The 27,671-nt window shown below is 29.7% G+C and overlaps 1 protein-coding gene across 1 annotated transcript; it reads right to left on the bottom strand.

The window, feature by feature from the left end:
• Window positions 1-690: 690 nt before the first annotated feature.
• On the bottom strand, window positions 691-27,670 carry LOC136983039 (carboxy-terminal kinesin 2-like). The gene is made up of 13 exons (XM_067279657.1): window positions 27,619-27,670; window positions 23,997-24,086; window positions 20,514-20,655; window positions 12,616-12,913; window positions 12,206-12,416; window positions 11,960-12,127; window positions 7,647-7,784; window positions 4,508-4,816; window positions 3,984-4,145; window positions 3,767-3,905; window positions 3,246-3,385; window positions 3,016-3,165; window positions 691-1,045 (listed from the first exon to the last, which is right to left on the bottom strand). The coding sequence occupies exons 2-13, from the start codon at window positions 24,075-24,077 to the stop codon at window positions 1,001-1,003; spliced, it is 1,983 nt and encodes a 660-aa protein (XP_067135758.1). The 5' UTR covers window positions 24,078-24,086; window positions 27,619-27,670; the 3' UTR covers window positions 691-1,000.
• Between the last annotated feature and the right edge of the window lies 1 nt (window position 27,671).

Here is a 27,671-nt window from a genome sequence, read left to right as displayed (position 1 = left end):
CTTAAAATCCATTCCTAAAATAGTGGCATAATGTTTTGTTATACCCTATATATACATTCACACAGTGTCCCATAAGTCTGAAATCCTAGGAGTTGTTGATCTTTGTTTATTCTTTTACAGGTAAACCATGCTGTAAAGCATTGAGTTGTGCAAGAGAAATAAATTCAAATTCTTTTGATTGTAGGGTCTCATTGTCAGTGTGAAGTTGTTGAAGTTTAACAGACTACATCCAACCTTCCCATCAATCACATATAGCAGTCTGCATACAGCATCTTCTCACTGACTGCAGGTTCCCACTATTAAAGTAACTTGAATTCATTTTCCCTGTTTAGCACCATGCTTTAACTGTAAAAGAATAAACAAAGATCAATAACATAATTCCTATGATTCCAGACTTATTGAAAACACATTGTATAGCTTCAGTACTTATTGTTTTAATGCTTCATATTATTTATACTAGTACAAAACTCAAATTATTTTTCTATAGGGATTTTTAAATAATAATAAAGAGTTTTTAAAAATGACAATAAAAATAATAATTATTAAAATATGACAAAAAGTCCAAAAATTCGAGTAGTTTCAAATATTTTATTAATCAATTTGTATACATGTATAAATGTAAGATATTTCGTGTGTGTTCATGTGTTTTTCTAACAAATTCAATTGTAAAAAATTATATACATTACAAAATAAAAATAAAAATAAAAATGCATTATTTACAAGGAAAAAAATTTTTATAGAGCAAGCAAGCAAATTATCAATATCACAAAGCAATTAGTCAAGATTAAAACAAACATTCTATGATTATAAATATAAAATTAAATAGTTAATTTTTATTTGGAAGTTAATTTTTGATACATCATTTATATTTATTTTTTAACCTGTAAAACAAGAAATATTTTTTTATAATGACATACAAAAATATTACAATTTTTTGTATGTTAAGATTATCACATAGAAAATGCTGATATATAAGTGAAATAAAATCCTAAAAATTCAGTTACTTCACAGACTTCTGAGCAGTACCTATTTGACATTGATTTACCTGAAATATAACAAACATTTTTAATTATAAGTGACCTTATATTTTAAATCAAAGTTGATTATTTTTCAAAAAATGACAAAATAAAAACAGTCAGCTATATAAAAAATAATAAACAAAAACACTATGAATAATAAGTATTAAATTCTAACATACTAGCAGATGAGCCTGGCATTGCCCCAGGCAAAGAATAACAACAAAATTTAAGATTATTAGATTATTTCATACTTTAACCCTTCTATTATATTATATTAGTTGATTTACATAACTATGAAGGTTATCTTATATAAGAGTTTATCACACCAACTGCCATATCTAACATATTTTTAAAATTCTTTAAATTGTGTACAGTAGTGAAAGAAAATTTTTAAAATGTGTTAGATTGGTCACTTTGTATGATAAACCCTTATGTAAGATAACGTCCATAGTTATATAAATCAAATACAGTAGAGCGTTGATTATTTGAATGCCGATGAACCGAAATGTTGGTTAACTGAAAGCGTTCCAGTCGGACTGTGTCGTGCTGAATCGAATGTTTTTGATACTAGATTAAGTTCTAAAGTATATTTTTTTTGTTTTTATATTTTTCAATATATTTATTTTGTTTATACAAATAAAGAAATAATTTTTAATGATACAATAGCCATGATTATTATTATAAAAACTGTCATTTGGCTTAACATCGACAAAAATTCAATGCAAAGTAACATGCAATGGAGAAAAATTTCAACATGGGATATATTAATATACTAATTACATGGGATATACTAATATACTATATTAATAATGTACTTTTTCGTACATAATCGATTATCTGAAAAATCGATTTTCTGAACAACCCTAGTCCCCAATTGATTCAGATAATTGACGCTCTACTGTACAGTACTATAATATAACACACATTAAAATGAAAACTGTATATAAAGTTTGGTTATTTCAGCCTACCATTGTCATGTTTATTGCAATACTTAAATGATAGGAAATGGCACAATTTCATTGGTCAAGTAGACATCAATTGAAAATATGATATCTTAAATGTTTTAAGATTTTTTTCCCCTAATGCTAACTCTAAGAAACTCTACCATTTGCAAATGAATATCAAATGGTAAACTGCCATTATGATGCCTGTATGATGTACAGAAAAACAATACTACTGATGGAATATAAAAATGAAACTATTTCATTTTTATATTCCATTCATTTTTATTTTTGATTAAATTGAAAGCCCATAAAATATTTAAAGAAATAAATATATAGTATGAAAATAGTAGTATAATTATGTCATATTATTCCACAATAAATAAATATTATTAACTAACAAAATTTTTATCAATAAATAAATTAAAAGCTAACTCAGGATCAGAAGTTATAACTGTCTAGGTCACTAGATATATGATGCACAAATCCATTACTGATTTTCAACATCTTACAGTCTGATACCTCTTAATCTGGACAGAATTACAAGAGGACACTTACAATTCCTGCAGCTGCAGACTTATTCACTGAATAACCACAATTATCATTGAATGAACTACAATACTTAGAATGTCAATTAGAATATTGAAGCAGTTGGTGTTCATTCTGGTCTTTGTAGTTAGCTAAGTTACTTACAATTAATCCTAGTGACATCTTCTAAAAAGATGCAAATGTCAGCTGTATCAAACAAACACCAGTCCACATTTAATGTATTTTTTTATTTTAAGTTTCTAGCATTCCATAGTGCTTTAGATATGGGGAAATGTAATTTGTGATGTAAAATGTATTATTGAATTATTATGTGACCTCAGTTTGTCTGGAAAATTGGTGATTAATCTGTACATAATATTGATTTATAAATTTAGGATCTGATTTTAAATTTATCAATTAATATAAAAATCATTTCTTTATAATTGATATTTTTGTATACTGATTTCTTTACCAAGAAAAATAATGATAACAAAATATATTATTATTAAAATGAAAATAATGCATACCTTTGTTGCAAATCGTAAAGAATTGATAGTTTCATTTATATGGTCTTCCAAAGGTGAAACATTTACAAACATTAAAGTTTTGCTGTTTCCACCTAAACTGTTCATCAATAAATGAGTAAGTTTACTATTTCTGTATGGAATATAATCAGCCTAAATAAAAAACAGCCAGTGTAAGAAAATACAATTCATAAAGAAATAATTTTCACATAAAATTACATATTACACCATACCTTTTGAGCCAAGGCCATAATAACATTACCAAGATTTGATAATGATTTATTGATATTTTTAGTTTCTAGGAGACGATTCCCTTCAGAGTGTGACTCCTTCAGACGTTCACTTCCAGCTAGATCAACTAAGTTTAACATTCCTAATTGAAAATATTATATTAATTCTTTCATTTCATGTTTACTATCTTTACCAAAAATACTTATTTCAATTATTCATAAAATCGTTTTTCTTGTGTATGAATTATAAAGATTTTTGTACAATGTTTAATGCAACTATTTATATTTTAGTAACAACATTTAAAATATAAGTTCCTAATAAATAAATGAAGAATAAATAGGACTGTTAATGCATAAAAATTAAAAAGAAAAAGGAGAAATTTGGAGAAAATACTTCACAGTTATTACTAAAAAAGATTAATTCCTCATTTATTCACTCCTAATATCTATTTTGAAATAATTTATTTAAAAGCCAGCTGTTACTAACTAAATTTTTTATTTGTATTTGAATAATTTAAACATACCTTCACATTCTTCTTTTGTAATTTCATTATATCCATTTAATTTTAATCGAAAGACTGAATGGGAACGAGAAGAATGTTCATTACATTGTGTAGATGCAACTGATCGATTCTTATGAGCTCTTTTTAATAAAGTTTCAATCTATTTAAAATAACTTATTTTTAATATATAAATTACAGCAAAATTTTTTATACCTTTATATCCAAAAACTATACATACCACTTCTTCAGATGTAACTTTCACCAAAGTAAGGTTTGTCACATGTATATCTTTTCCTTTTGATCCTAAAGCTTTAATTTCACATTTATTATCTGTATGAATTGACAACAAGTCTTTGATGGTTTCATTATAAATTTCTAAAAATGAAGCTTCCAGTTCATACTAAAATAATTAAAAAGTGTGCATAATTAAATTTTATAAAATTTTAATAAAATAAAATAATAATTTTTTTTATGTGAAACATTTGAAATTATCAATTTATTGAAAAAAATTAAAATTTGAGTTATAATGAAAATTCATTATCAATTTTATATAATCTCACTAGCAGGATGAGCTAACTTGCAAGTGTAATTGATATGATCATAAAGGATTAAATAGCCAAAAAATAATAAATGGAAAAGATTTTATATGACATTTTTATACTCATAATACAATTTATAATTAGAAATTAATAAATACTATCATTGATACTATATTTCAAAGTTAGAAATTATTTTCAAAATAAACGCTAAAACTTTTATTACCTTCCAACCTTTTTCTTTTAAATCTTGAACAGAATTAAATATTTGATGAATAGTTCTAGGAATTATACCAAGTTCATTTTCAGATTCAATATTAAAATCAATAATATCTTCTGGGCCTTCCATAGTGTATGTCTTTCCTGATCCAGTCTGTCCATATGCAAAAATACAGACATTGTATCCATCCAGCACAGATTGAATCAATTGTGAAACTTCATCAAATATTTCAGTTTGAGATGATGATGGTTTGAATATTCGATCAAATGTAAACTTTATTTTAATCCCTGGTTTGGTTTTTCCATGAACTAAACTCTGAAAAATTACATTCATCAACAAACAGTTTGTTTAAATTTAAAAAATGTTTCTATAACATTATTAAAGTGAGTAAAAATAACAAAAAGCAAATTATTAAGATTCTAACTCTAAAATAAAAATGAATAAAATAATCTTTGATTCTGCATTTTAAATTAAATGAGCAGCATTTAATTTAGGATTGTCATTATTTGTAAAAATAAAATAAATTCTTACATAATCAATGACTTGTTAAGTTGTTAATAACCATAGTGTATGAATTAAATCCATTCAAAAATTAAAACTAAAACTCGAATATGTTTGGCATGAGAAAAACGTGTAACTCAATATTTAAATGATACAATACTTTTAACTTTCACTGAAATACATAAATGTATCTGACTTCTAATGACTCCAAATACTTAGAATCACTTGAGTCAAACACAATTTTCCAATTAAGATTTTATTTCTTTAGATGGACATTCAGTTTATAAAATAGTTATATTATTTTAAATTTATGCTAAGCACATTCAAATATTAATGAAAATTAATTTTTTAAAACAATAGCTAATTTTTGAATTGTAATATAAATAATATACAGTGGGTGATTGATTAACGAACAGTTCAGACTGCAAACAAATCAGACAACGAACACTTTCATGAATGATTTTTATGTTCGGACAACAAACACATGTTTGGATAACGAACATCTCACAGAACAAACACAAGAAGAAGCAATGTAAAATAATGAATACCAATTGGTCTTCCCTTGTCTCCAGGTGACAATTCAAAACCTTTTGGAGTGCGGAGACATCTACATCAACACTCAATCAGATACCAATCAGATAATATTTCTCTGAACTTTGAAATTCTCCTTTCTAATTCCAGCCTTTTGTTTACCTTACTGATAGAAAGAATTTTTTATAGTCTTTGGGTACTTGCTAAGTTTTGCATTGGTTTTTGCTTGGTGAGAGTTTAACTGTCCCATCGGATATTCATTAACGTATTAACACCAAATTTGGAATTCTGTTCGAGCCCTACATTTAAATAATGTTTTTGTGTGTTAATTGATTTCTGTTCTCTAAATTTTTGTAAGTGCTTTTCTAAAATTGTTATTTAAAAAAGAAACTGATATTATGTAGAGACTTGACACTCCCTCTTTTTAGGCTATGGAGCCAAAAAAGAGTGGAGTGTCAAGGACTGTGCTCACCATAGAAACCAAGCAAGATAATAGCCAAGACAGAGGGTGGGCAGATGTCTGATGTTGCTAAATAGTATGGCTTAAACAGGTCTACAGTAGGCACAATCTTAGCTAAGAAAGATATAATGAAGAAGCTCAAACAGCTAAAGGAGTAACAAAAATCACATCTGCAAAATAAAGATGTGCTATCCATGAAAAAATGGAGAGATTGCTTTTAATTTGGATAAAAGAAAGGGAAATGAAAAATGTAACTAGTATGACTATAATTCAAGAAAAAGCAAAAAATTCTTGGAGAACTGAAAAAACAAACTCCGCAATCATCACAAGATAGAATTCAAGGTGTTTTGAAGTATGCCAGTTTTCCTCAATGATGACATTAAAAACATTTTGGAAAGAAACATCATATTTTTGAAGCTATCTGACCATTCAAAAAGCATGGTCAAAAGATTTATTCAAAAGGTATGGTCAGAAGTCATTCAATAACAGTTGGATTCTGCTTGGCGAAAGCAGTGTCCTTCCTGCATTCAGAGAGATGGAGATAATTCCCTGAAATTATGGATGAAATTGTGACAACTGCTAGAGATCTGGAATTGGAGGTGAATAAAGATGACATTGAAGAGCTCATAACAGAACCTGAAACTGATCTGACATCAGAAGAACCCCAAGAACTCTTGAATGAAGAACCAAGAATCTCAGTGAAATGTATTTTCTTCTGAAAAAAGAGAAAGACAAAAGAGGACCAATGCAGACATCTGCTATTAAAGATCTTTTGAAGAAGTGAGAGGATGTCAGAATAATGGTCTTAGAATGGCATCCAAACCAGGTTCAGGATAATAGGCTTGGGGATCTCTACAACAACAATGCTATTAATTACTTCCAAAAAATCCTGAAGAGGGGAAAGCAATCAACATTGGACAGATTCTTTAACGTCCCATAAACAAGGAAAAAACATGACTAATATTATCATTACAAATATACAATATATATTAATACTACAAATAAATAAATGTAGTAAGAAAGTATATAATTTTTTTATTTATTTTTTGGGGGCTCTAAAATAAATTAATCAAATTCCCATAAAAATCTATGGTAAATCGACAATCAGTTAACAAACATAGTCTTGGAACAGATTATGTTTGTTAACTGATCACCCACTGTATGTTAAAACTTCAGATAATAATTTGATTAGTCTAGTTTTTCAGGTTATGTTTTATATTCAAACAATTTTTTAATATGAAAAGTCAAAGAACTGGTAGAGTAAGATGTTCTTGATTTTTTTCTTAATAGTTTCGTTCTGTTTTATCCTATTATTTTATACTTTATAATGTTTTAATAAAAATATAACCTCATTGTTCTTATTTTGTCTTTTCTTTAAGTTTTAAGGTGTTGAGTTTTTCTACTTTTTTAATAAATAAAATTTTAGAAAATGGCATAGCCTTTAACAGGTTATAATAGTCTGTCCTTTCACTTCTTGAAATATTGACCTTTTTCCTGGATCACACTGGAAATACCAGATAATATAAATGTTTCAGATAAAATCAGTTTTGTCACTTAAATTTCACTTAAAACTTAATTAAATATTCAATTTTTTGAAGTTTTGCCGATTCTATTCATTACAAAAAATTATTGGAAATAGAAAAATATATTTACCTCACTCAAGTTAATATTTGTATTCCGAATTAATTCAATAGAATGTTGATCTGAATCAGGAAAGGAAATATGTTCCATTCCAAAATGTTTTTCTGCATTCAATAAAGGTCTCACTCTACAAAATACTCTTATATTTCCCTGTAAAAACATAATTTATAAAATATTACTTATCTGTTACTTCTATAACTCATTAATTTTTACATTAAAAAATATTTTAATTTTCAAATTTATAAAAATTGAAATTGGAAAGTGTGAGAAGCTGGGGGCACAGGGGCTGTTCCCCAAATGCCACTTAATCGGTATGGGTTTGTAAAACCTGCTCAAGCTGTCATCGGATTGCTTTAAAACTGATAGGAGGGCAAGTTAATGAGTGGGGAGGTGCAATGTGTCAGTCGATAGCTGTTCTTTCAACCAAATAAGACTGACAGGTCTTTAACATTTAACAAAAATAAAGTTTATTATACATCTAAATCTAACAGATATGTATGGATCATACAATGAAAGGTAAAATGCAGTTAAAATACAGATTTTTACAAACAAACGGCAACTACTCTAGTTCTTATGCCACGTGCCTAATTCCATGACCGATGTGAGAGAGAGAGTTCACAAATATCTAAGTATACCTCTATGTTTTAGCTGATATGATGCTTGTTCATTCGTATGGAAGCTTCATAGCTGACGAATGTCTTCATCCTTTGTCTTCTCGGACAGGATCAGGTCCATTTCATGGAGATTGACTGGACACAATCAAAATCATAACTTCTTTGGTAACAAGCATGCCTAACTTCTGGTGTCTCCACCTTTTATACGATTTGCGTGGGAACTTGGTCATGTGATCTTCTGTTGTTTTGAAAGCAAAGGTTACTTTTGCAGGTGTGTGAGCTTGACAATGACTTGCACTGACCACATGGTGCCACCTGTTGTTGTCAATGGGTGCATCTGGGTCTACCCAAACCATTTGCAACAAGTTGCATGGAGATCAGCTGAATGTACAACTACAACAGCAACCAGGGTGCCATTAACTGCTTGACACAGAACTGCATGTCTGGCATGGTGTCGTCATCACAACTGGACCTCTGAATATCATTGGGTATTGTTTATGGATGAATTCCAATTCTGTCTATGGAGGAATGACTGCCATGAATGGATGTGGCAGTTTCCTCAGGAATGCTATGTGCCAACTCTTTTTGCCAAGCATCACACCTACCCCAAACCAGGCATCATGTTCAATCAGCGGACAGCCTTAGTGCACATTTCCGGTACTCTGACAGCGGACCAGTACATCACATAAATTGTAGGGCCTGTATCTGTAGTTCAGCCACTGGTGCAGGCTGCACCCAATACAATGTTCCAGCAAGATAATCCCTGACCAAACATCCCACAGTGATCTCCAGTCTGAATGGAATTCACATCCTTCTCAGGATCTCTCTCCCATCAAACACCTGTGAGATCTTGTCCAATGCGAGGTGCAACAGGGACCACCACCACATATCTTATACATGTTCACCACAGTGAATGCAGCTTGGTAAGGGATATTTCAGGCAACTATTAATTGCCTCATTGATAGTATGCCTCACTGTATATCAACCTGTATAGCTGCCTGTGGGGAACATATTTGTTACTGAGTAAACAGGTGTCTGCTGTATATCTTTGCATTTGCATTTCTCTGTTACCTCTCTAGGTCCTGCAATGTGCATATGGCTAAGCACATGCCTTCATGTTGTTGCAATTTCATTTTCGAGGAGTGTATTTACAAGCTGGTCTTGTATGGCAATCAAACCCTTCCATTTCTCCAAAGAGACATCCTGAGAAAGTCAGCAGTTTAACACAATTTTATCATGATTCTGGCTGAGACAGTTATAGTTCCTCTTGTGGAGCTCTTTCCTAGCCCAAAACTACCTGATGATGTCTATGAGTTTTACATATATTAGATCCAAAGCAGTGTTGTTTTGTGGATACTGTTTTTGTCTGCAAGAGTTACAGCTTTGTACGATTGTGATGTTTTTTTTTTTTTGTTATCTACAGAAAACTCTCACAGTGTATGTATTTGTTTGTAGCAGGGCTGTGGAATGGTAAATTTTTACACGACTATGACTCCGACTTTTTCTTACCATCCGACTCCGACCAGGGGCAGACTTGTTAACAAAGTAGGCCTGTCATCACATGACCTCAGAATATAAGCTTCAATAAATATAGTTCTAATAAAGATAGAACATAGAAACTTTTTATTCCAAAGCTAAAAGACTCCTCTTAAGTAATGACATAGTCTATATATAAATATGTATTCAATAATTTTTACCTTCTCGGCTGTTATATATAACAGAGGAAAAATGTAGTGATCAGTCAAAAAATGATCCCAGCCGAAATTTTTTACAATTTTGGACTCAGGACACCTCGAATTGTCAAGATATGCAAAAGATTCTGGTTTTTTTTCTGTATGTACAAATGTTATGGGGACACAATCTTGAATCAGAGTCGGATGGTTTAACACAGGAGTTATTGAGCTTCAAAATTGTTGAACTAAATCGTTTGGTACACATTCTAACATCCATGCATACAGAAAAAACCCTGAATGTTTTTGCACTTCTCCACATTTCAAGGCTTCCCGAGTCTAAAAGAGTAAAAATCTGGGAAAATCATTTTTTGACTGATCATCATTCTTTACCTTTGTTATAAGCAGTGCTGCCATTTCTAGGGTAATTTCAACCTCTCAGGGTAATGTTTAGAGTAGTCTTATATTTAGGGTAAATCTAGGGTAAAACTTCCCTGTGATCTGATGCTATTACCCATTGCACCATAAGTTTTGATAGAAAAAGTTTAAGCCTAAAACTGTTGTTTTCCCTATAACAAGAGGGTTTTAGGATAAGACAACAGAAGCTATAGAAATAAAGCAAATTGGTGTGAGGAACACTGGTGTACACTGCATATTACACCCAAGTAGGATTTTGCTTTTTACAACTTTCATGCCATTGGGCCATTGGCACACTACAGTACAGGTACAACTTTTGAATGACATAAAAAGTTTTTACGTCATCCATCAGCTCATCTCACTTTGTGCAATGTGCTGATGGCACACTGCACAAAGTGCCATGTGTGATGTGTCACATGTAACACATGACCACATGTGTTACATTTGGCAACACCACTTGTAATACAAACTTTGCCTGCAAGCGAACCATTTCAACTGCACCAGCAACCAATCACTTCACATTGTCCGATTTTTTTTAAAATCCAAGCATGAGCTTGATGATGGTTGAGCTTGAATTAAGAAAATAAACAAATTAGACACCAACATATGCATGTGCATGAGCGAAATTTTCCCTTTATTTAATATTTTTTAGGTTCAAGAGATCTCTAAACGTATAGATTTGCAAAATACTCGGAGGGTCATGTGTAACACAATTCAAATACTTTTCCATTTCTTTTTTATATATGTAACAAGTAGGGAAAGTAAAAAGGAGTCAGAGTCAGAGGGATTTTTGACAACTCTGACTCCAACTAAAACATCAAAACTCTACAGCCCTGGTTTGTAGTGATATAAAATATCTGTGAGACCTCATCCTCTTTACAGGAAAATCAGGCTTTCTATAAACAACTTAAGATGGTGTTTGTTGTATTTTGTTAATGTTGTTCATGTTTTCCTTTGGAGTTGTTTTAGTTCTGTATGTGTCCAATGTATAACTTCAAATGAATACATCAGTACTGGAATGACATATGTTTGGATAGCTTCAAATGTGTTTTGCATTCAGCTATGTTGTTAGCATTAAATTTAATATGTCATTGTATTCTTTTGTTAGTTTTTTTTTATTTGTCTGTGTTCTGTAAGTTTGGCCTGTTGAAATCCGAAATATTTATAGACTTCACTCTCATCCATGGATTCAATGATGTTTCCTTTTCCAAGTACAAAATCATCTTACTTCAGGATTCTTTTTCTATATAAAGTGTTCAGTATTTGTCAAGGACAAACCCCATTTGACTCAGTGGAATAAGTGTAAATATCGTCTAATAAGTAATTTAACTGTACTTGCATGGATATGTAGTTTCATGTTGTCCATGTACACAAGATAAGACAATATGTGTTAAGTTGTTCTGTTGTTATTGTTAGTAATATTATCATCATAAATTATAAAACTAAATTTTTAATTATTTTCTCATAAACACTTAAAATTAATAGAAAGTTTTACTTTAAATATTAACTACTACTATAGAAGTAAACCAAGTAAGAGTGATAGACATTAGATCTATATTTTATATAAAAATATAAATATTTCTAAAGTCATAACATAATATAAAATATATGCACATTTTAGTACCTTTAATTCCTGAATTGCATTATGCATTATTCGTCTTGTCATTTCATCTTCACGAATCTTAACTTCAAGAGATGCTATATGATTATTTTGATCTTGAAGGATTTTATGTAAGTACTCAATTTCTTCTTGTGCAATTTTAGTCTTTTCTTTCTCTTCATTTAACAATGACTAAAACAAATTGTAAACCTTTTATTTTAATTCTCTCATATTTAATATATATTAAAAAACTAAATTTTAAATACTAACTTTAGAAACTTCCAATTGGGCATTAAGACCAACTTGTGATGTTGTCAATTCAATAACTGTATTCCTTAAACTACGAGATTCATTTTGAGAATTATTTAATTCTTCTTCTAAGGATTTTAATTTATTTTCTAATTTTAATTTAATCGTTTTTAATTCTTCTATTTCTTCTTTTAATTTGTTTGATATTTTATTCAATTCTTCATCTTTTTCCCTAATTATTATAAAAAAATTTAAATATATATCAAAAATATTAATATATTATAATGTATTTCTTAAAATTGAGTAATGTAAATTTTAATTTTTTTGTAAATTGAGAGTAAATTTTAATTAAATTGTAATTAATCTGTATTATTTACAATGCAATTAATAAATTATTACAAGCAAATTGAATAAATTTTCATACGACATACTTTAATGTGCTTTTAAGATTCTCTACTATTTGAGAAGCTTCTTCAGATTGTGCTGTTTTGCTAGCAACATCTTCATTAAGTCTTGTGTTAATTTGTTCTAAAAATGCCACTCTTTCATTAGTTAATTCTAACTGATCATGTAATTGTTGATTTGATCTTCTTGATCGAACAAACTCTTCTTCCATATCTTGAATACGCCCTTTCAGATCCCAAGCTGGTCTTTTCTGTTTAGTAACTTTGTTTTTCTGAATTTTTTCATCTTTACTCACTGATGGAATATTAGTAAGTCGTCCAGTAACTAAAATATACATACAAGCAAAATTGATTATAATACTATATATTTAATAATTTTTATTTGTAGGTAAATATCAAATATCATGAAAATTCTTCATGAATTGAATGTCATTATGCATTTATACTTTATTTTATCATTTCATACATTTAATTTCATAGCAATTTTCTTCTGATTAAGATCTTTATAACTGATTTTTGTGAAACCGTATTGTATTATTCTTAGAAGTGTATCTTTATAATTGTTATGCCTTTTCATGCAGTTCATTCATCATTACATTTCTTCAGTTGTAATATCAACATTATTTTCTTTTGCATAAATTTTGTTATAGCAAGTACAGTAGTGGCCAAAAGTAGAGCTACCCTTGACATATGTTTTAAAAATGCAACCTCTATTTTGTTCAACACCTACTAAATAATTAATATTGTGATAATTGAAAAGAGCACAAAAAACGAGTCAAAATACTCAATTAACTCAAACAGATTTTATTTTAAATCTGATTTACAAAAGAAAAAACAAAATTTTTATATTTTACACTGAAAAAAGTAGATCTACCAAAGGAAGTATGCAAATTTGTCCAGTATTTTGTGGCATAACCAGAGCTTCTGATTACTGCATCACATCTATGTTCCATTGAATCAACTAAGTTGTCTGGAGGAATACAATTATCAAATGATATCAAACAAAGAATGGTAGATATGTGTTTGAAGGAAAAAAAGACCTTTACTGAAATTGGTAAAATCTTTAATGTGCATAACACTGTTGTTTCGAAAGTGGTGAAGTGTTTTCAAATATGTGGGACCATTGTTTCTGTCAAAAAGTCAAGTAGACCATGAAAAACAACACCACAGTTAAATCATTTGATTAGGCGTACAAGTGCAGCCAACCCTTGTTTGACTGCTTCACATATTAAACATGAAGTGGGTAACCCAGATATAAGCTTAAGGACTGTACGAAGACATTTGACTAGTTTTGGATTACATGGGAGATGACCAGCAAAGAAACCACTCATCTCTGCAAAAAAACAAAAAGTTGAGATTAGAGTTTGCACATGAAGACATCACTTGGACCGAATAAAAATGGTCCGAGGTGTTACGGAGTGATGAATCTAAGCTCAATGTCTTCTCTAGCAATGGTATATGATATGTCAGACAAACAGTGAACATGAGATATGACCCAAAATACACTGTTCCTATAATAGAGCATGGTGGTGGCTGCATAATGGTATGGCGATGTTTCTCTGCATAGGGAATCTGTCCAATTCATAGAATTAATGGACTAATGGATTGAACCATTTATTGAGACATTGCAGAATCAAATGCTTCCTCGTGCACATCGTTCAATGCCAAGGAAATGGATCTTCCAATAGGACAATGACTCAAAACACAGCAAATTTGGAAAAGCAATGGTTTTAACAGAAAATGGTGAATCTTAAGACATGGCCAGCTCCATCACCAGACCGAAACCCCATAGAGAATTTTTGGGATGTATACACCAGCATACATATTTGCCGTATACGCCAGAATACATATTCGAATCCGGATGAATTGTGATCTACCATTCAAAAAGCATGGTACGAGACTCCCAAATCACTGCTTGACAACTTAGTTGATTCAATGGAACATAGATGTGATGCAGTAATCAGAAGCTCTGGTTACACCACAAAATACTAATATTCTGTCCTAAAAATACTGGACAAATTTGCATACTTCCTTTGGTAGCTCTACTTTTGTCACAGTGTAAAATATAAAAACTTTGTTTTTTCTTTTGTAAATCAGATTTAAAATAAAATCTGTTTGAGTTAATTGAGTATTTGTACAAAACAGAAGTCGCATTTTTAAAACATGTCAAAGGTAGCTCTACTTTTGACCACTACTGTATTTCAACATTTATAAAAAAACATTCTTATTATTATTTGCTAGTTGTAATTAAACTAATCTGTGGTTATTTGCATTCTAATATCATTCATTTGATCATTTTTATTTTAAATCATTCTTTTCACAAATTATAAAGTTCATAAATTATTGCAAATCAACAATTTACTATATATTCTAAATATAAATTTTATCGAATTGCAGCCCAATAAGAACAAGAATTAAGATTATAAATATTCTAATAATAACCATTTATTGAATACTTATAATAATGAAAGTGACTTGAAATTATATTAAAATCTCTGTAGAATAGAATTTGTACTAAAAAAATTAATGTACCAGATAGTAAAAATACAATATATACTGTACTTTAATATCTTTGGGCTGACAAAATTATGTTTTTCATCCATAAATACTATATCAATTCTTATCTTCTTATGTAAAATCAGAAATATAATAAGCTTTCTGACAAAAACAATAATGAACTGTAATTACTACTAATGCCATGCATATATAGTTGAAAATCCAATAATCACTGTTCTCTGTATTATAAACAAGTTTGAATACAGTGGATGATTGGTTAACGAACATAATCTGTTCCAAGACTTTGTTCGCTATCCAAATTGTTCGTTAACCGATTATCAATTTACCATAGGTTTTTATGGAAATTTGATTAATTGATTCTGGAGACTCCAAAAAATAGAAAATATAAATAAATGTAATAAGAAAGTATATATGTAATAATAAAAATACATATATACACAGTCTTACATTTTTATTACACGTTTTTCTGTTTATGGGGGTTAAAGAATCTGTCCAATGTCGATTGCTTTTCTCTCTTCTTCAGGATTTTTTGGAAGTAATTAATAGCATTGTAATTGTAGAGATCTCCAAGCCTATTAACCTTATTATGATTTAGATGCCATTTGAATGCCCATTGTTCTGACATCCTCCCACTTCCTCAAAAGATCTTTAATTGCTTGAGACTTCTTGATATATCTTTCATACCTAAGACTGTGTTTACTGTAGACCTGTTCAAGCCATACTGCCTAGCAACATCAGACATCTTCTGCCCACTCTCTACCTTGGCTATTATATCTTGCTTGGTTTCTACGGTGAGCACAGTTCTTGACACTCCACTCTTTTTATGCTCCATAATATTATCAGTTTCTTTTTTAAATAATAAGTTCAGAAAAACACGAAAATTCAGAGAACAGAAATCAACTCAAGCACAAAAATTATTTAAATGCAAGGCCCAGATGAAATTCGAAATTTGGTATTAAAACGTTAATGAATATCCAATGGGACAGTTAAACTCTTGCCTTTCATAAATAAAAACAGACGCAAAACTTAATGAGTACCTGCCCGGCAGTCTCGTGAAGATTAGAAAAGATTATTTGTCAGAAAGATTAACAAAAAGCTGGAATTACAAGGGAGAGTTTCAAAATTCGGAAGAATACTATCCAATTGATATCGAGTTGAGCGTCGATGTTAATGTCTCCAGAGTTCCAAAAAGTTTTGAATTGTCACCTGAAGACAAGGGAAGACCAATCGGTATTCACTATTTTATGTCGCTTCTTTTTCTGTATGTTTTGTGAAGTGTTCATTATCTGAACACGTGTTCGTTGTCTGAACATAAAAATCTTTCGCAAAAGTGTTCATTATCCAAACTGTTCATTAACTGATCACCCACTGTATTGTCAAATCTTAATAAAACATGCTAAAAACAGTATATAATTGAGGAAACAAATATAAAGTTAACATTTAAAGAGAGAAAATTTAAACAAGTTCTGCAATGTTTTCAAATCTTAGAAAGTTTTATAGTATGCTATAAAATATAAAAAAAATTACATTAATTCATTTAAATAAAAACGCAACTAAATACAGAGAAATAAATTATTCACAATTTTACCTGATTACAAGTAAAAGTACATACCTACATATGTATGTATATTAACACTAACCTGGCAGGGGTCAATTGATTGCTTTTGATTTTCAATTTGCATATCTGAAGTGTTTTTGGTAGTATCATTCTGAGATTTTGTGATTTCTAATCATTTTACTTAAAGTTATTTTTGACTAGAAATCATTGTTTTCCAGGATAAAGTTTTTAAGATAACACTGATTTTATCTGTGAGGTCCCGGTCAGAAATCAAAATTTTATATTTACGACAACGAATAGCCATTAGAACAGTTAAACTCTCACCTCTCAAAATCAAAATCCAAAGCTAGACTTAAGGTCTCACAAAAACAATAAAAATTCTTTCTGTCAAAAAGGAAAACAAAAGGCTGGATTTACAAGGGAGAATTTGAAAGTTTGGAAACATTTTAGCTGATTGGGATTGGGTTAAGTGTCAATAACAACCTTCCCCAAAAGGTTTTGAATTGTCATCAGGAGACAAGGGAAGACCAATCAAAACATGGAATAGAGAAGAGAAACCCTTTAAAAACTTGTGTTTCGAGGACATAACGTTCTTTGCTCCAACATTTGTTCTTTTTCTCCAAGAGATGTTTGGCCTCTAAAATTTGTTCTTCCTCCAAGATTCATAGTTCTGTCTCCCAGATCCGTTCATTCTCCAAAAGTCTTTCTCTCTCCAAGATCTGTTATATCTGAGCTTAACAACAAGCTCCAAGGCCATTGATCCTGCAGAAAACCATCAATAAGGTACCATTCAAACTTTTACTGGACTCTCTTCTTAAAAAGAAATATCAACGGCAAATTGTAAGGACAAGGATATAGAAAATCTTGTAAGAGTATTTTTTATATTTTATTAAATGGGAAAAAAGTGAATGGTAAGTCTGTCTCAGTGTATATATGCCCAAGCATGATTGTCTCAATCCCTCGACAATTGCACACAGTTGGCAAACCTTACATATAATTGGTATCCAGTAGAGGTCAATTGACCACCCTGTTTAACTAGGTGTTTCCATGTACTTTTAATGATAAACATTCACTAATTTATCACTTACAACTGAAAAGAGTATAGTATGTATTACTGATAACTGAAAAAGACATTTGCTGCACCAGTTTTTGGGGATACAGCCAGATGGCCAAGTGGTTAAGACAGCAGCCTACCGCTCTGGGGGTCCCAGGAGTGAATCCAGATGAGACAAAAAAATCCCCAAGAATTTTTCAGGGAGTGGTCTGTCTGGATATGTGGGGCCCCATCCCTCACCACCCAGTCGCCTCATTGTGAGCCTGGATAAACCCATAATGGGCTTGTTAAAAGAGGTCCTCTCAGTGTCCACAGGGCAAAAGAGGTTAAAAAAAAGTTTTCGGATGCATAGCTGCCAGTTTTTATACAAGTTTCCTAGCCCTTCTATGTCACATCTGTTTGAGTCGCATTGTGTTCGCTATTTTATAGATAGTTGCATATGTATCCTTTGCTCAAGCATGATCTTATTGCAGGTAAAATTCTGAAAGCTGTGCAAGATATAGCTCCATCTCAGTGTGGAGGTGAATAGTCAGATCCAGAATGCAGTTTTGAGTCTTAGGACTGATGAAAGTAGACTTGCAAATAAAAGTAAAAAGATAAAATGAGAGCTGCAGATAAAAGTTTAGTTTATGTTTCATGGAAATGTTCCTAAACAAGGGTCGAAATGTCACATCAGATAATTTTTTTATATCACTCAAGCTGGTATAAAAAAAAAAAAAAAAAAAATACAAGAATTGTTGGCATTTTGTAAAAAAAGGATATCCCGTTCTTTGTAAAAAAGCTGCAAGATCTTCTTCATTCCAGTGTTATTTACAAGGTGGATGAAATTACCCTTAGTAAGAAAAACTGAAAAGAATGTGCTTATTCTTAGCAGAATGAATTCAAATGTAATGAGGAAACAAAGAAGAAAACACCTGAGATGATCAGCTTCTACAATAACACTAAATGTGTAGTTATTATAGATCAAATAATTCACAGTACAGTATCTTCTATAACACAGTCTAGATCTGGCTAGATCAATGCACATACAAGTTGATAACTGGATCCAAAAATCTCTTGACAGTCTTTCATGATGAAAGTAGTTGAAGAGTGAGTTGTGATGTACAGGAATTTGTGACTTCAGCATCTAGTAATGCCATCATTCCCAACAGATGGTAGCAATGCAACTACATCCAAAGCTGCCACCTCAAACATTTCTAAAATTGGACTTTGCAAGAAAAATATGACAAATGCTTTGCATGAAAAAGTCCATACAAGGCATATTCCTAAGTACAAAATAGATTAGTAAAATATGTTAGGAGAATACTCCCCTTGAGAATATATGAAAAACAATTATTTATTTTGAAATTTTTTTTTAATGTTTAGATGTATTCATATTTAAAAAACTTAAAAATATGATTACAATGCATTAAAATGAGTTGAATGCCAACATTTCATGATAAAAACATGAAAGTAATGAGAGAGGTCAATTGACCACTAGCAGGCACTGTTGTGGGTAGGTTTAGTCTAGGTGTTCTAGTGTTAAAGAACAATTTCCTAAGTCATCATATCTATTATTTCCTAATCTCTTTTTATAATCATTTAATTAATACCTAAAATCTGTTAGGAAAGCAACTTATTAGTAAGAAATTGATGCAGAAACATATAAAGTAAAAAAAAATATGTGAAATTTAATATATATAGTAAAATTAACTATAATGTAACTTCACAATATATACACTGCATAATATAATATGCTTATTTCAGTTATAGTTATCATTAGCTTCAGTGTAATAAGCATTTTCTTAAAATATTAAAAAAAAATGACAATTTTATTGGTTATTGGATTTATGAGAAATTGCAATAATGAACATTATTTATTAAATGAATTACTATTAATTAATAATAGTTGTAATAAATAAATCCTGAAGTTGTACATTTTTTAATTGTTTTAACATGTCCTTTTAATGTTAGTCAATAAAACCAGATTCTCCATTAACTGTAGTCTTATTTACTTACCTTGCTTAATGTTATTGGTCAGTTATCATCAGTATAAGTGAGCCTAAAAGTGAATACAATAAGCAGATTCTCCAAGGATCTTCATGGAATTCTTTTATATATTTCATACTTAAAATTAAAACATATAATATACAGTAGACTCCCCTATAACACGGGTTCATATAAAACAAATTTGTATAACATGCTAAAAGAGGCTTGTATAACATGGTAAAAGAATGAGACATTGTCATGGCCAACTCGTGTCTCGACAGGATTGGTCAAATCTGGACCAATAGTGGACATTGCACAAACCATTGAGTTTAAATGAGCAGCGGGCCTACCAAAAAACATTTATTATTCAACGGCCGTAAAAATTATATTTTTATTAATGATGTCTCCAAAGTTCAGCGAATTTTTCGCAGAAAAATAAATTATCAGGAAACACGTGCCTGCCGTTTGATGAGCTGCTCCGTGACAAAAACAGGCTTAAGCAATGGCGTCTTCGAATAGTTGCATTCGGTAAGTATTCCTACAATTTTTTTGTTTATAGCATAGTTTATATGGATTATTCCCAAAAAATTATACACGTTTTGGAAATGTTCGAGTCAAATTAGTCTAGAATCGATTAATTTTATAGAAAAAACCTTTCAAACAGCCATACCCCCTAAACTGCACAAGTGCTGGGCTGTGAATGGCACATGCTTTTGTAAAATCTAAGTGATTCGTACAACACGGAATTCATATAACATATCTACCGTGTTATGGGGGGGGGTCTACTGTACATACTTCCATAAGCAAATAAAATAGAAACAAACTTACAGTTTTTCCCAGCAGTTGCAGGAAGTGAATTTTTTCCAACTTTATTAAGAGATAAAACTGAATTGGAACGATGAATTTGAGACAGATTTGATCCATTTGAGGAAGTTAACTCATATCGCCCTCTTTTATTTCCTAATGGAATCTATACAATAAATAAATTGCATAAATAATATGCTATTTTATAAAAAAAAATATATAATGCTCACTTATTCACTACTAAAGCAAAAACTTTGTTTTCTGTTCATAATTACTCATTTCTTTTGGTGTAATTTGCATATTTGGTGAGAGGAAAAAATTAAAAATATTGTATGGTTTTAAAATAGATTATTATTATTGTTAATAATGTTACTTAATGCACAGATCCCATTGATATTTCATAAAATTTGACATTTCAGATTGTGACACACTCTCATACTGTAAATTTGGTAAATCACATGAACTTCTTTACATTGTGATATCTAATTGTATTCATCATACTAAAACCTCTCAACAAACTTTATTAAAATGCTTTTATTTGTGTTACTTTTATATTAAAATTATAAATTTATTTTCTTATTTTAAAATAATATAAATCAATCAAATAAAAACCATAAAATACTCAAAAGTATTTACAAACTAAGCAATACAATGATATCCACTGAATTTTTTATTTCTCAAGCCTAGCCACAATACAAACCCAGCCATTCATATGGTATAGAATAACTGAATTCATTCATAAAACCACTGTAACATCAGCACTACAGGACATTACTGCTAATGTTGTTCAGGAGTTCATAAAAAGAACTTCACCTGTGACAAAGAACACAATAACCAAAGCATTTTTAGTGATAGTAGTGATACTGCAATCATGCACAAACATACGCATTTATTTTCAGAAAGTGACAGCGAATAAAATCTTATGTAAACTCACACTACATATTCTGCACAATTTTTATGTTCATTAATTCTTGTTTTTTTTTATGTTTTTCAAATGATTTTTATTTATGTGCAATTGTATATGAAATAAAGTTTGATAACATGTAATATAAAAAAAAAAAGAAAAAATTCTAACAAGATTTTTCATATGGTTTATTTCATTATTTTCATTGATTTCAATCTTCTAATTTTCCATATAGACAATGTAGTTTTTACATGAGTTATTTTAATTTCTGGAAACCAATCTATCATGTAAAAACAGAATTAGGTGTATTTTGTTTAAAAAAATGTATAAAATTTCTGATATATTAAACTGATTGAAATATATAAAAACAACTTTCCCTACTTAAAACTTTAGCATTCTAATATATAAATACAACTTTATTAATAAGAGAAATCAATATAACTTATAGTATATTATTATTACCATATTAACAGAAATATAAAAAATTATAATAATAAGTTCAAATAAAATTACAGGTAATTAGGCTAGATTTGTGAATGTTTCAAATTGCAATATATGCACATAAAGATGCTAGATATATGCACTGTTATATGCATGCAAAATGCTTGAAATATGCATTATCCATGTTAAAAATGCCAAGAATATACAATAATATTTGTAGGTTGAAATGCACACATGCTTTACTTCTGTTTGTGAGAAAATCTTACTAATGTCTATTATGTAACACTTTTTAGGTGAAAGGGGATAAACATGTGACAAAGGTAACACAAGGGATATGAAAATTATGATGTCACAAAACATGGATTACAATAACATTTTATGTAAGGAATATAAAAACAAGTAAAATTACATGTTCAATAAAATTTTATAATTTTCTATGCTATCTAATCAATAATTATTAAATTTATTTTTATATATACAATTGTTAACAAGTATATTTGAGGATGACGGTATTAAAAGAATGCAAATTAGCCATTCAAATTTACATCATTTGAATTTTGCACACTCATCTATAATTGGACGACAGAGTGATATTTCTCACATGAACTGTACATTCATAAGACTCCTTGCACAGATAGCAAAAAACAGACTATAGATCATTTCAAGAAAATAGCACTTGAAATTATGCAAACAAGCTATAAAGTTTATTTAGTCCCAAAAATAGTCAAATTTGCAAAATATGCAGTAAAAATCATAAATGCATATATGATTTATCAGACAACTTTAATTTTTGATGCTATAAATTATTGTGATAAGTCCAAAACTTCACCAGCAACATTTTTAATAAAAACAAGACAAAGAAAAATATTACAGTAGTGTAGACACTTCCTCTCTACATAGAAGCAACAATACAAGTAGGGGGCCCTGTCAAGTTACAACTATTTAGAAATAATATCCAGGGAACACATGTACAAATACTTAATCATGTGATAGCCACATTTCAATAATTTTATCTATTTGGACCCGAATCATATTTTTACTAAGGTTTTAATATCATGGCATGTAAAGAGAAAAACATGCATATGCATACAAATCTGGTCTTTACTAATTACAATTAAATGAAATTAATAAAAAAAGTCCTCATTAAACATTATTATAAAAATTATTATTTAACAGTTTGAAATAATAATGGTCATCATATTTTAAAACATTTCAAACTTTATCATATCTCAGAATTATTTAAAGTTTATGTGAGGTTCCAGACAGGTCTGAATTGTCACAAAATTTACAAAAACTAGTTGATTTAGAAAAAAAAAATTATTTGTTTTAAACAGTAAAAAAAAAAAAAAAAAAAAATGTTTGCAGTTAGACAAATTTTGTTTATGTTCAGATGTGAAGCCGATGTTGTAAACTTTAGAAGGAATGTCGTCCTACGATCGACCATCTCCAGTTGGGAGATTGAGTTCAGCTTAGAATTTGATCTCTCCTGCAATCCAAGTCGGGATCTCATTATGCTTAGTAACAAGGGACCAGCCATGAATGAGGGAGATCAACCAATTGGAAAGGCTGATCGAAAAACATAGATTGATATAATCCTGATAATCAAGGACACAATGCACTCAAGTCAGTCATCAGACTCAGTGAGTTAAGACTTCGAATGAAAGAATACTCTGGTGTCGATGCATTAGGAGAAGAGGTCTCTCCTCAACTGTGAAATTGTCACTGATATGCTACTCTTGGAGCTGCAAACCCATTCCCCGCTTCACTCTAACTCTACGTGAAGTCTAAGTGTCATCTGACACCTGCTCACTTTAGTCTGTCCAACTGTTGCCTTCAAGCACCTGCCCCCCAGGGCTATGGATCTGCTATTTCTCAATCATCAGGAATCTGAATCAATGATCCTACAGACTGTCACCATTACAAACCAACCTCTTGGATTCACTGTAAGGAACCTTCCACATAATAAATGAGTTTTGTGTAAAACATTTGTCATCTTTGCCTCCTAACCACCTCTCACATATGCAAGTGCCCCTAGATTATCCTGATGTGGGATTAATGATTTTCCCCTGTAAGTCAGCATACTTACATTTAGAATGTTATATTTTTTACATAATATAAAGAATGTAAAAGATTAAAATTCTATAAAGAGGAAATGTACTTACATTTTCTTTCTGCACATGACGTTTCACAGCTACGGACTGAGGTGGTCTTAATTTACTAGGTATTCGACTTGCACTATCCATTGCTTTGATCTAAATAAAAACATTATGAAAACAAAACATATTAGTATATACACTTCTAAGTATATTTTTCTTAAACAACTTTTTTCATATATTTATGAAAATTTATTATCTGAAGAAGGTGGATAGTGTAGAGATTAGGGAAAGTAATAATTTTAAATCTTGTAAATGTTTTTTCTTTAACATTTTTATTCCAATAACATCACTGTAAATGGTTTTATTGTATTGAAAAATATTATGTATCATAAAATGCATGGAAAAGAAGAAAATAAGCTTGCTTTTTTATGCAACAAGTATATAATGTGCTTATAGACATAAGCATGGTTTAATTTTTCCATACTCTCATCAATTATCATACTACAGATGAGATCTTTCATGCTACTATAATAAAAGTATAGACCAATATTCATAGCCAATGCTGTACATCTTAACATTTATGTTAATCTAATTACAAGATATCTCAAAGTTAAAAACATTCAAATCTTAAAATTGATGTTGAAGTTTTAAACAAGTTAAAAATAATCTTACAGAATACTTTAATACTACATTAAATCATATCTCTATAAATTTCCAATATTCCTTATAAAAATACTTATCTATTAAAAGATCAAAGATAGTTTACTTGCTAGTTGAAATTTGATTTTTTTCATTTCTCTCTTTACAAATATTATGCACATAACATGTATAGTAAATAAATTATATGCAAAGCTTAAATGCAATGAAAAGAGTTTCTGACAATGATAATGACTTAGTTCTATTAAATAAAGTTAAAATGAATTAAGAGTTTAGAGGAAGAAAAATAAATGGATTTATAAAAATTTTGAACATGAAACTTGTACATTTTAATATTTCATAACACAATAAAAAAGTTTATTTTCTTAATCTTCTGTAGTCATATAAATGTTGCAAGTATTAACTAAACATCAAACAATTCTATTACAGTAATTATAAAACTTTCAACATTAAAAATTATAGTTTATTTTCTAAATTCATTTGTTATTATAGAATCAGTAATCAGCAACCTTCTATTACTCTGCTAAAATAAACAATTAAATGACTCATCATTTTCAGTTTAATTTTGCAAAAAGAACTATGCTTAATTTTCTAAGATTCAAAGAAAAGTATTATATTCAGATGTATTATAACTTAAAATTTTTTAAAACCATAGAAATAAATTAACATATTTTATTTTAAGAATTATTATTATTATTATTAATACAAAAATTTTCCAATAGATAATTTTTTGAAGAATATAAATATTTTTATCATTTAATTGTGATTAAATGATAAAAATATTTCCTGTTAAATTTGTACAAATAATTTTTGAAACCTAATATTCATATTTCTGTTGTATCTAACTTATTATCAGTATAATCCTTTATCATTCTTTAGTCAATAATTGTTATAAATAGCGTATAAAAATGTAAAATAATAGTGAATTGGTCTTGAAAAGTACACTTATAAATTACTCTTTTATTGTAATTTACAAGGCTATTTTACATTATAGAACATATGAATTTTATAAAGCTCGAAGTTTAATTTGTAATTAATGTGTTGAAAAAATTTCTAGTGTCATCCAATTTTTTATTCATTTCTGCTCTCATAGACTTCATAGATATAAAAATTGCTATATATTTGTTCAAATTAATGATATGCATTACTTCAAATGTTTTAACCAATGCATATCATTAACATATGTATACTAATAATAAAATATTTCAGTTTTATTAAATGTATAAAATAAGCTTAGATACAATTTACTCAATTTGAATAAGTTATCATAACAAGTATAAAAATAAAAGCAAACCGAATAGAACAAAATAATAATACATAAAACTGTGTGTGCATTTCATTAAAAATTCATCAATTCTGACTTATTATAAAGATGCTTTTACATTTCTCATTAAATGTATCTATTGATCCTAATTGCTAGAAATTTATTTCTCTTTATTAAATAAAAAATAATCTTGAGTTTTTTTTATTGGATTCCTATATAGAATACAAATGCATCAATTGCAATACAGTGAGACAATGATTTGCAGTTAGAGTTTTATCTCAACACAATCAAAATTGTGTTGAGATAAAACTTTAGTCAAATAATCTATGGGCCAGTATCAATAAGAACCAGTGATAGGATAATGTAAAACCACACCGGTAATAGTGTCCAATAATAGTTGATACTTTTATATTTCCAAAATATAGATTAATGCAAATAGCTGTGTAGCCGAGTAATAAATAACAGAATCCTGAGAATCGCTCGGCTTTGATAAAAATTTAAAAAAGTTTATTAATTACAGTTAACACCGATAGTTTCCAAAGAAATAATTGTACACACTTACTAAGAAAATACAAAGACACTTGGGACCACCCGTAACAATATCACCAATTGGTCCCCACATACAGACAAAAACAAAGGACTTATTCTAACTTATGTCTAGCTTAACTATAGTTTAACTAAATTTACAAAGAAAAGGGCCCTAGAGCAAGATAAGGTTGATAAGAATTATACAGGAATTGTCAGAATGAAAAAGTTCAAAGGGGTGACTGGCAATAATAATAAAAAAAAACCTCGGATCCGTTCCTTAATAACTGTCTTTGTTACGTGCTCGTCCCGCTTTCCTCTCTTCCCGAAAAATCTTCCTTCCTTTCGTTCCGATCCTCTCTCCTCTGCCAGTAATCCCTTGACCGATCAGGTGTCACCCCCTTTTGTTTTATTACAGTTCAGACCACATGGGTCAACTATATACAGTGTGGTTAAGTAAACAAAAGCTGGAAGTGCAGTTTTTACCGCAGGAAGATAGTATAAGGAAAGTAAAGAAAAGAAAAATAAATAACAAGGCTTAATAAAGCCACAGCTGCAATCAGGTAAAATTATAGTTCTGAATAAGGAGATTGGGACCTGGTCAGAGCTATAGACCAGTGGTTCTTGACATTTCTGTTATTGTATACTCTTGAAATCCCTACATGAAAAACCACGGACCCTCACAGAATTCCACAGACCCTTAAAATCCTCACACCATGAAGGCCCGTGGACCACCAGTTGAGAAATGTGGCTGTATACAATGCCCACAGGAATAAAGCAAGTCAATAACAAGCAGTATTAATCAGCTGAATGAAAACAGCCAAATACAAGACAGTTTCTTCTGAACTCGTACGAACCAAACAATAATACTGACTACGCTTTTTACAGTTAATAGTTTAAAATTTCTTCATTAAATTAACGAACATTGTCCTGTGCATGAGACATGGTTTTCTGATAAATTATGTTTTATTTGCAAAAGATTCAAAAGTTAATGAGTTAATAATATCGAATACCAAATCAAAAATTAAAATTTTCGTTTGTCATCGTGCCTACGTCCATTTAAAACTCCATTTATGAAGAGTCGATCACCAATTTAACGGCATTTCGACCGACTCCTCTCTAATAAAACAACTATTTATTAAAATCGCTCTTCAAAAAATATATTTTAAATAACAATCTATACTAAAAGAAATATTAATTTCGTTAACAACAGATCAAGAACGTTTTACACGATGGAAATACCTGAATATTTTTCAAATATCGCACCAACGGTCTTCATTGGTCGATCATATTTC

The sequence above is a fragment of the Centruroides vittatus genome, unplaced genomic scaffold (assembly GCF_030686945.1).
Source record: "Centruroides vittatus isolate TY-2023 unplaced genomic scaffold, ASM3068694v2 contig_875, whole genome shotgun sequence".
In the NCBI taxonomy this organism is placed as follows: domain Eukaryota; kingdom Metazoa; phylum Arthropoda; class Arachnida; order Scorpiones; family Buthidae; genus Centruroides; species Centruroides vittatus.
The sequence above is the reverse complement of the archived record's forward strand: the minus strand, read 5'-3'. Positions and strand labels throughout refer to the sequence as shown.

Excerpts from the sequence above, each read along its gene's own strand:
- LOC136983039 (XM_067279657.1), bottom strand. The coding sequence starts at position 24,077 with ATGGATAGTGCAAGTCGAATACCTAGTAAATTAAGACCACCTCAGTCC. Across the intron at positions 7,785-11,959 it reads ATGCAATTCAGGAATTAAAG|GGAAATATAAGAGTATTTTG; the intron begins GTACTAAAATGT and ends ATGTTTTTACAG. Across the intron at positions 4,817-7,646 it reads CAAATATTAACTTGAGTGAG|AGTTTAGTTCATGGAAAAAC; the intron begins GTAAATATATTT and ends GTAATTTTTCAG.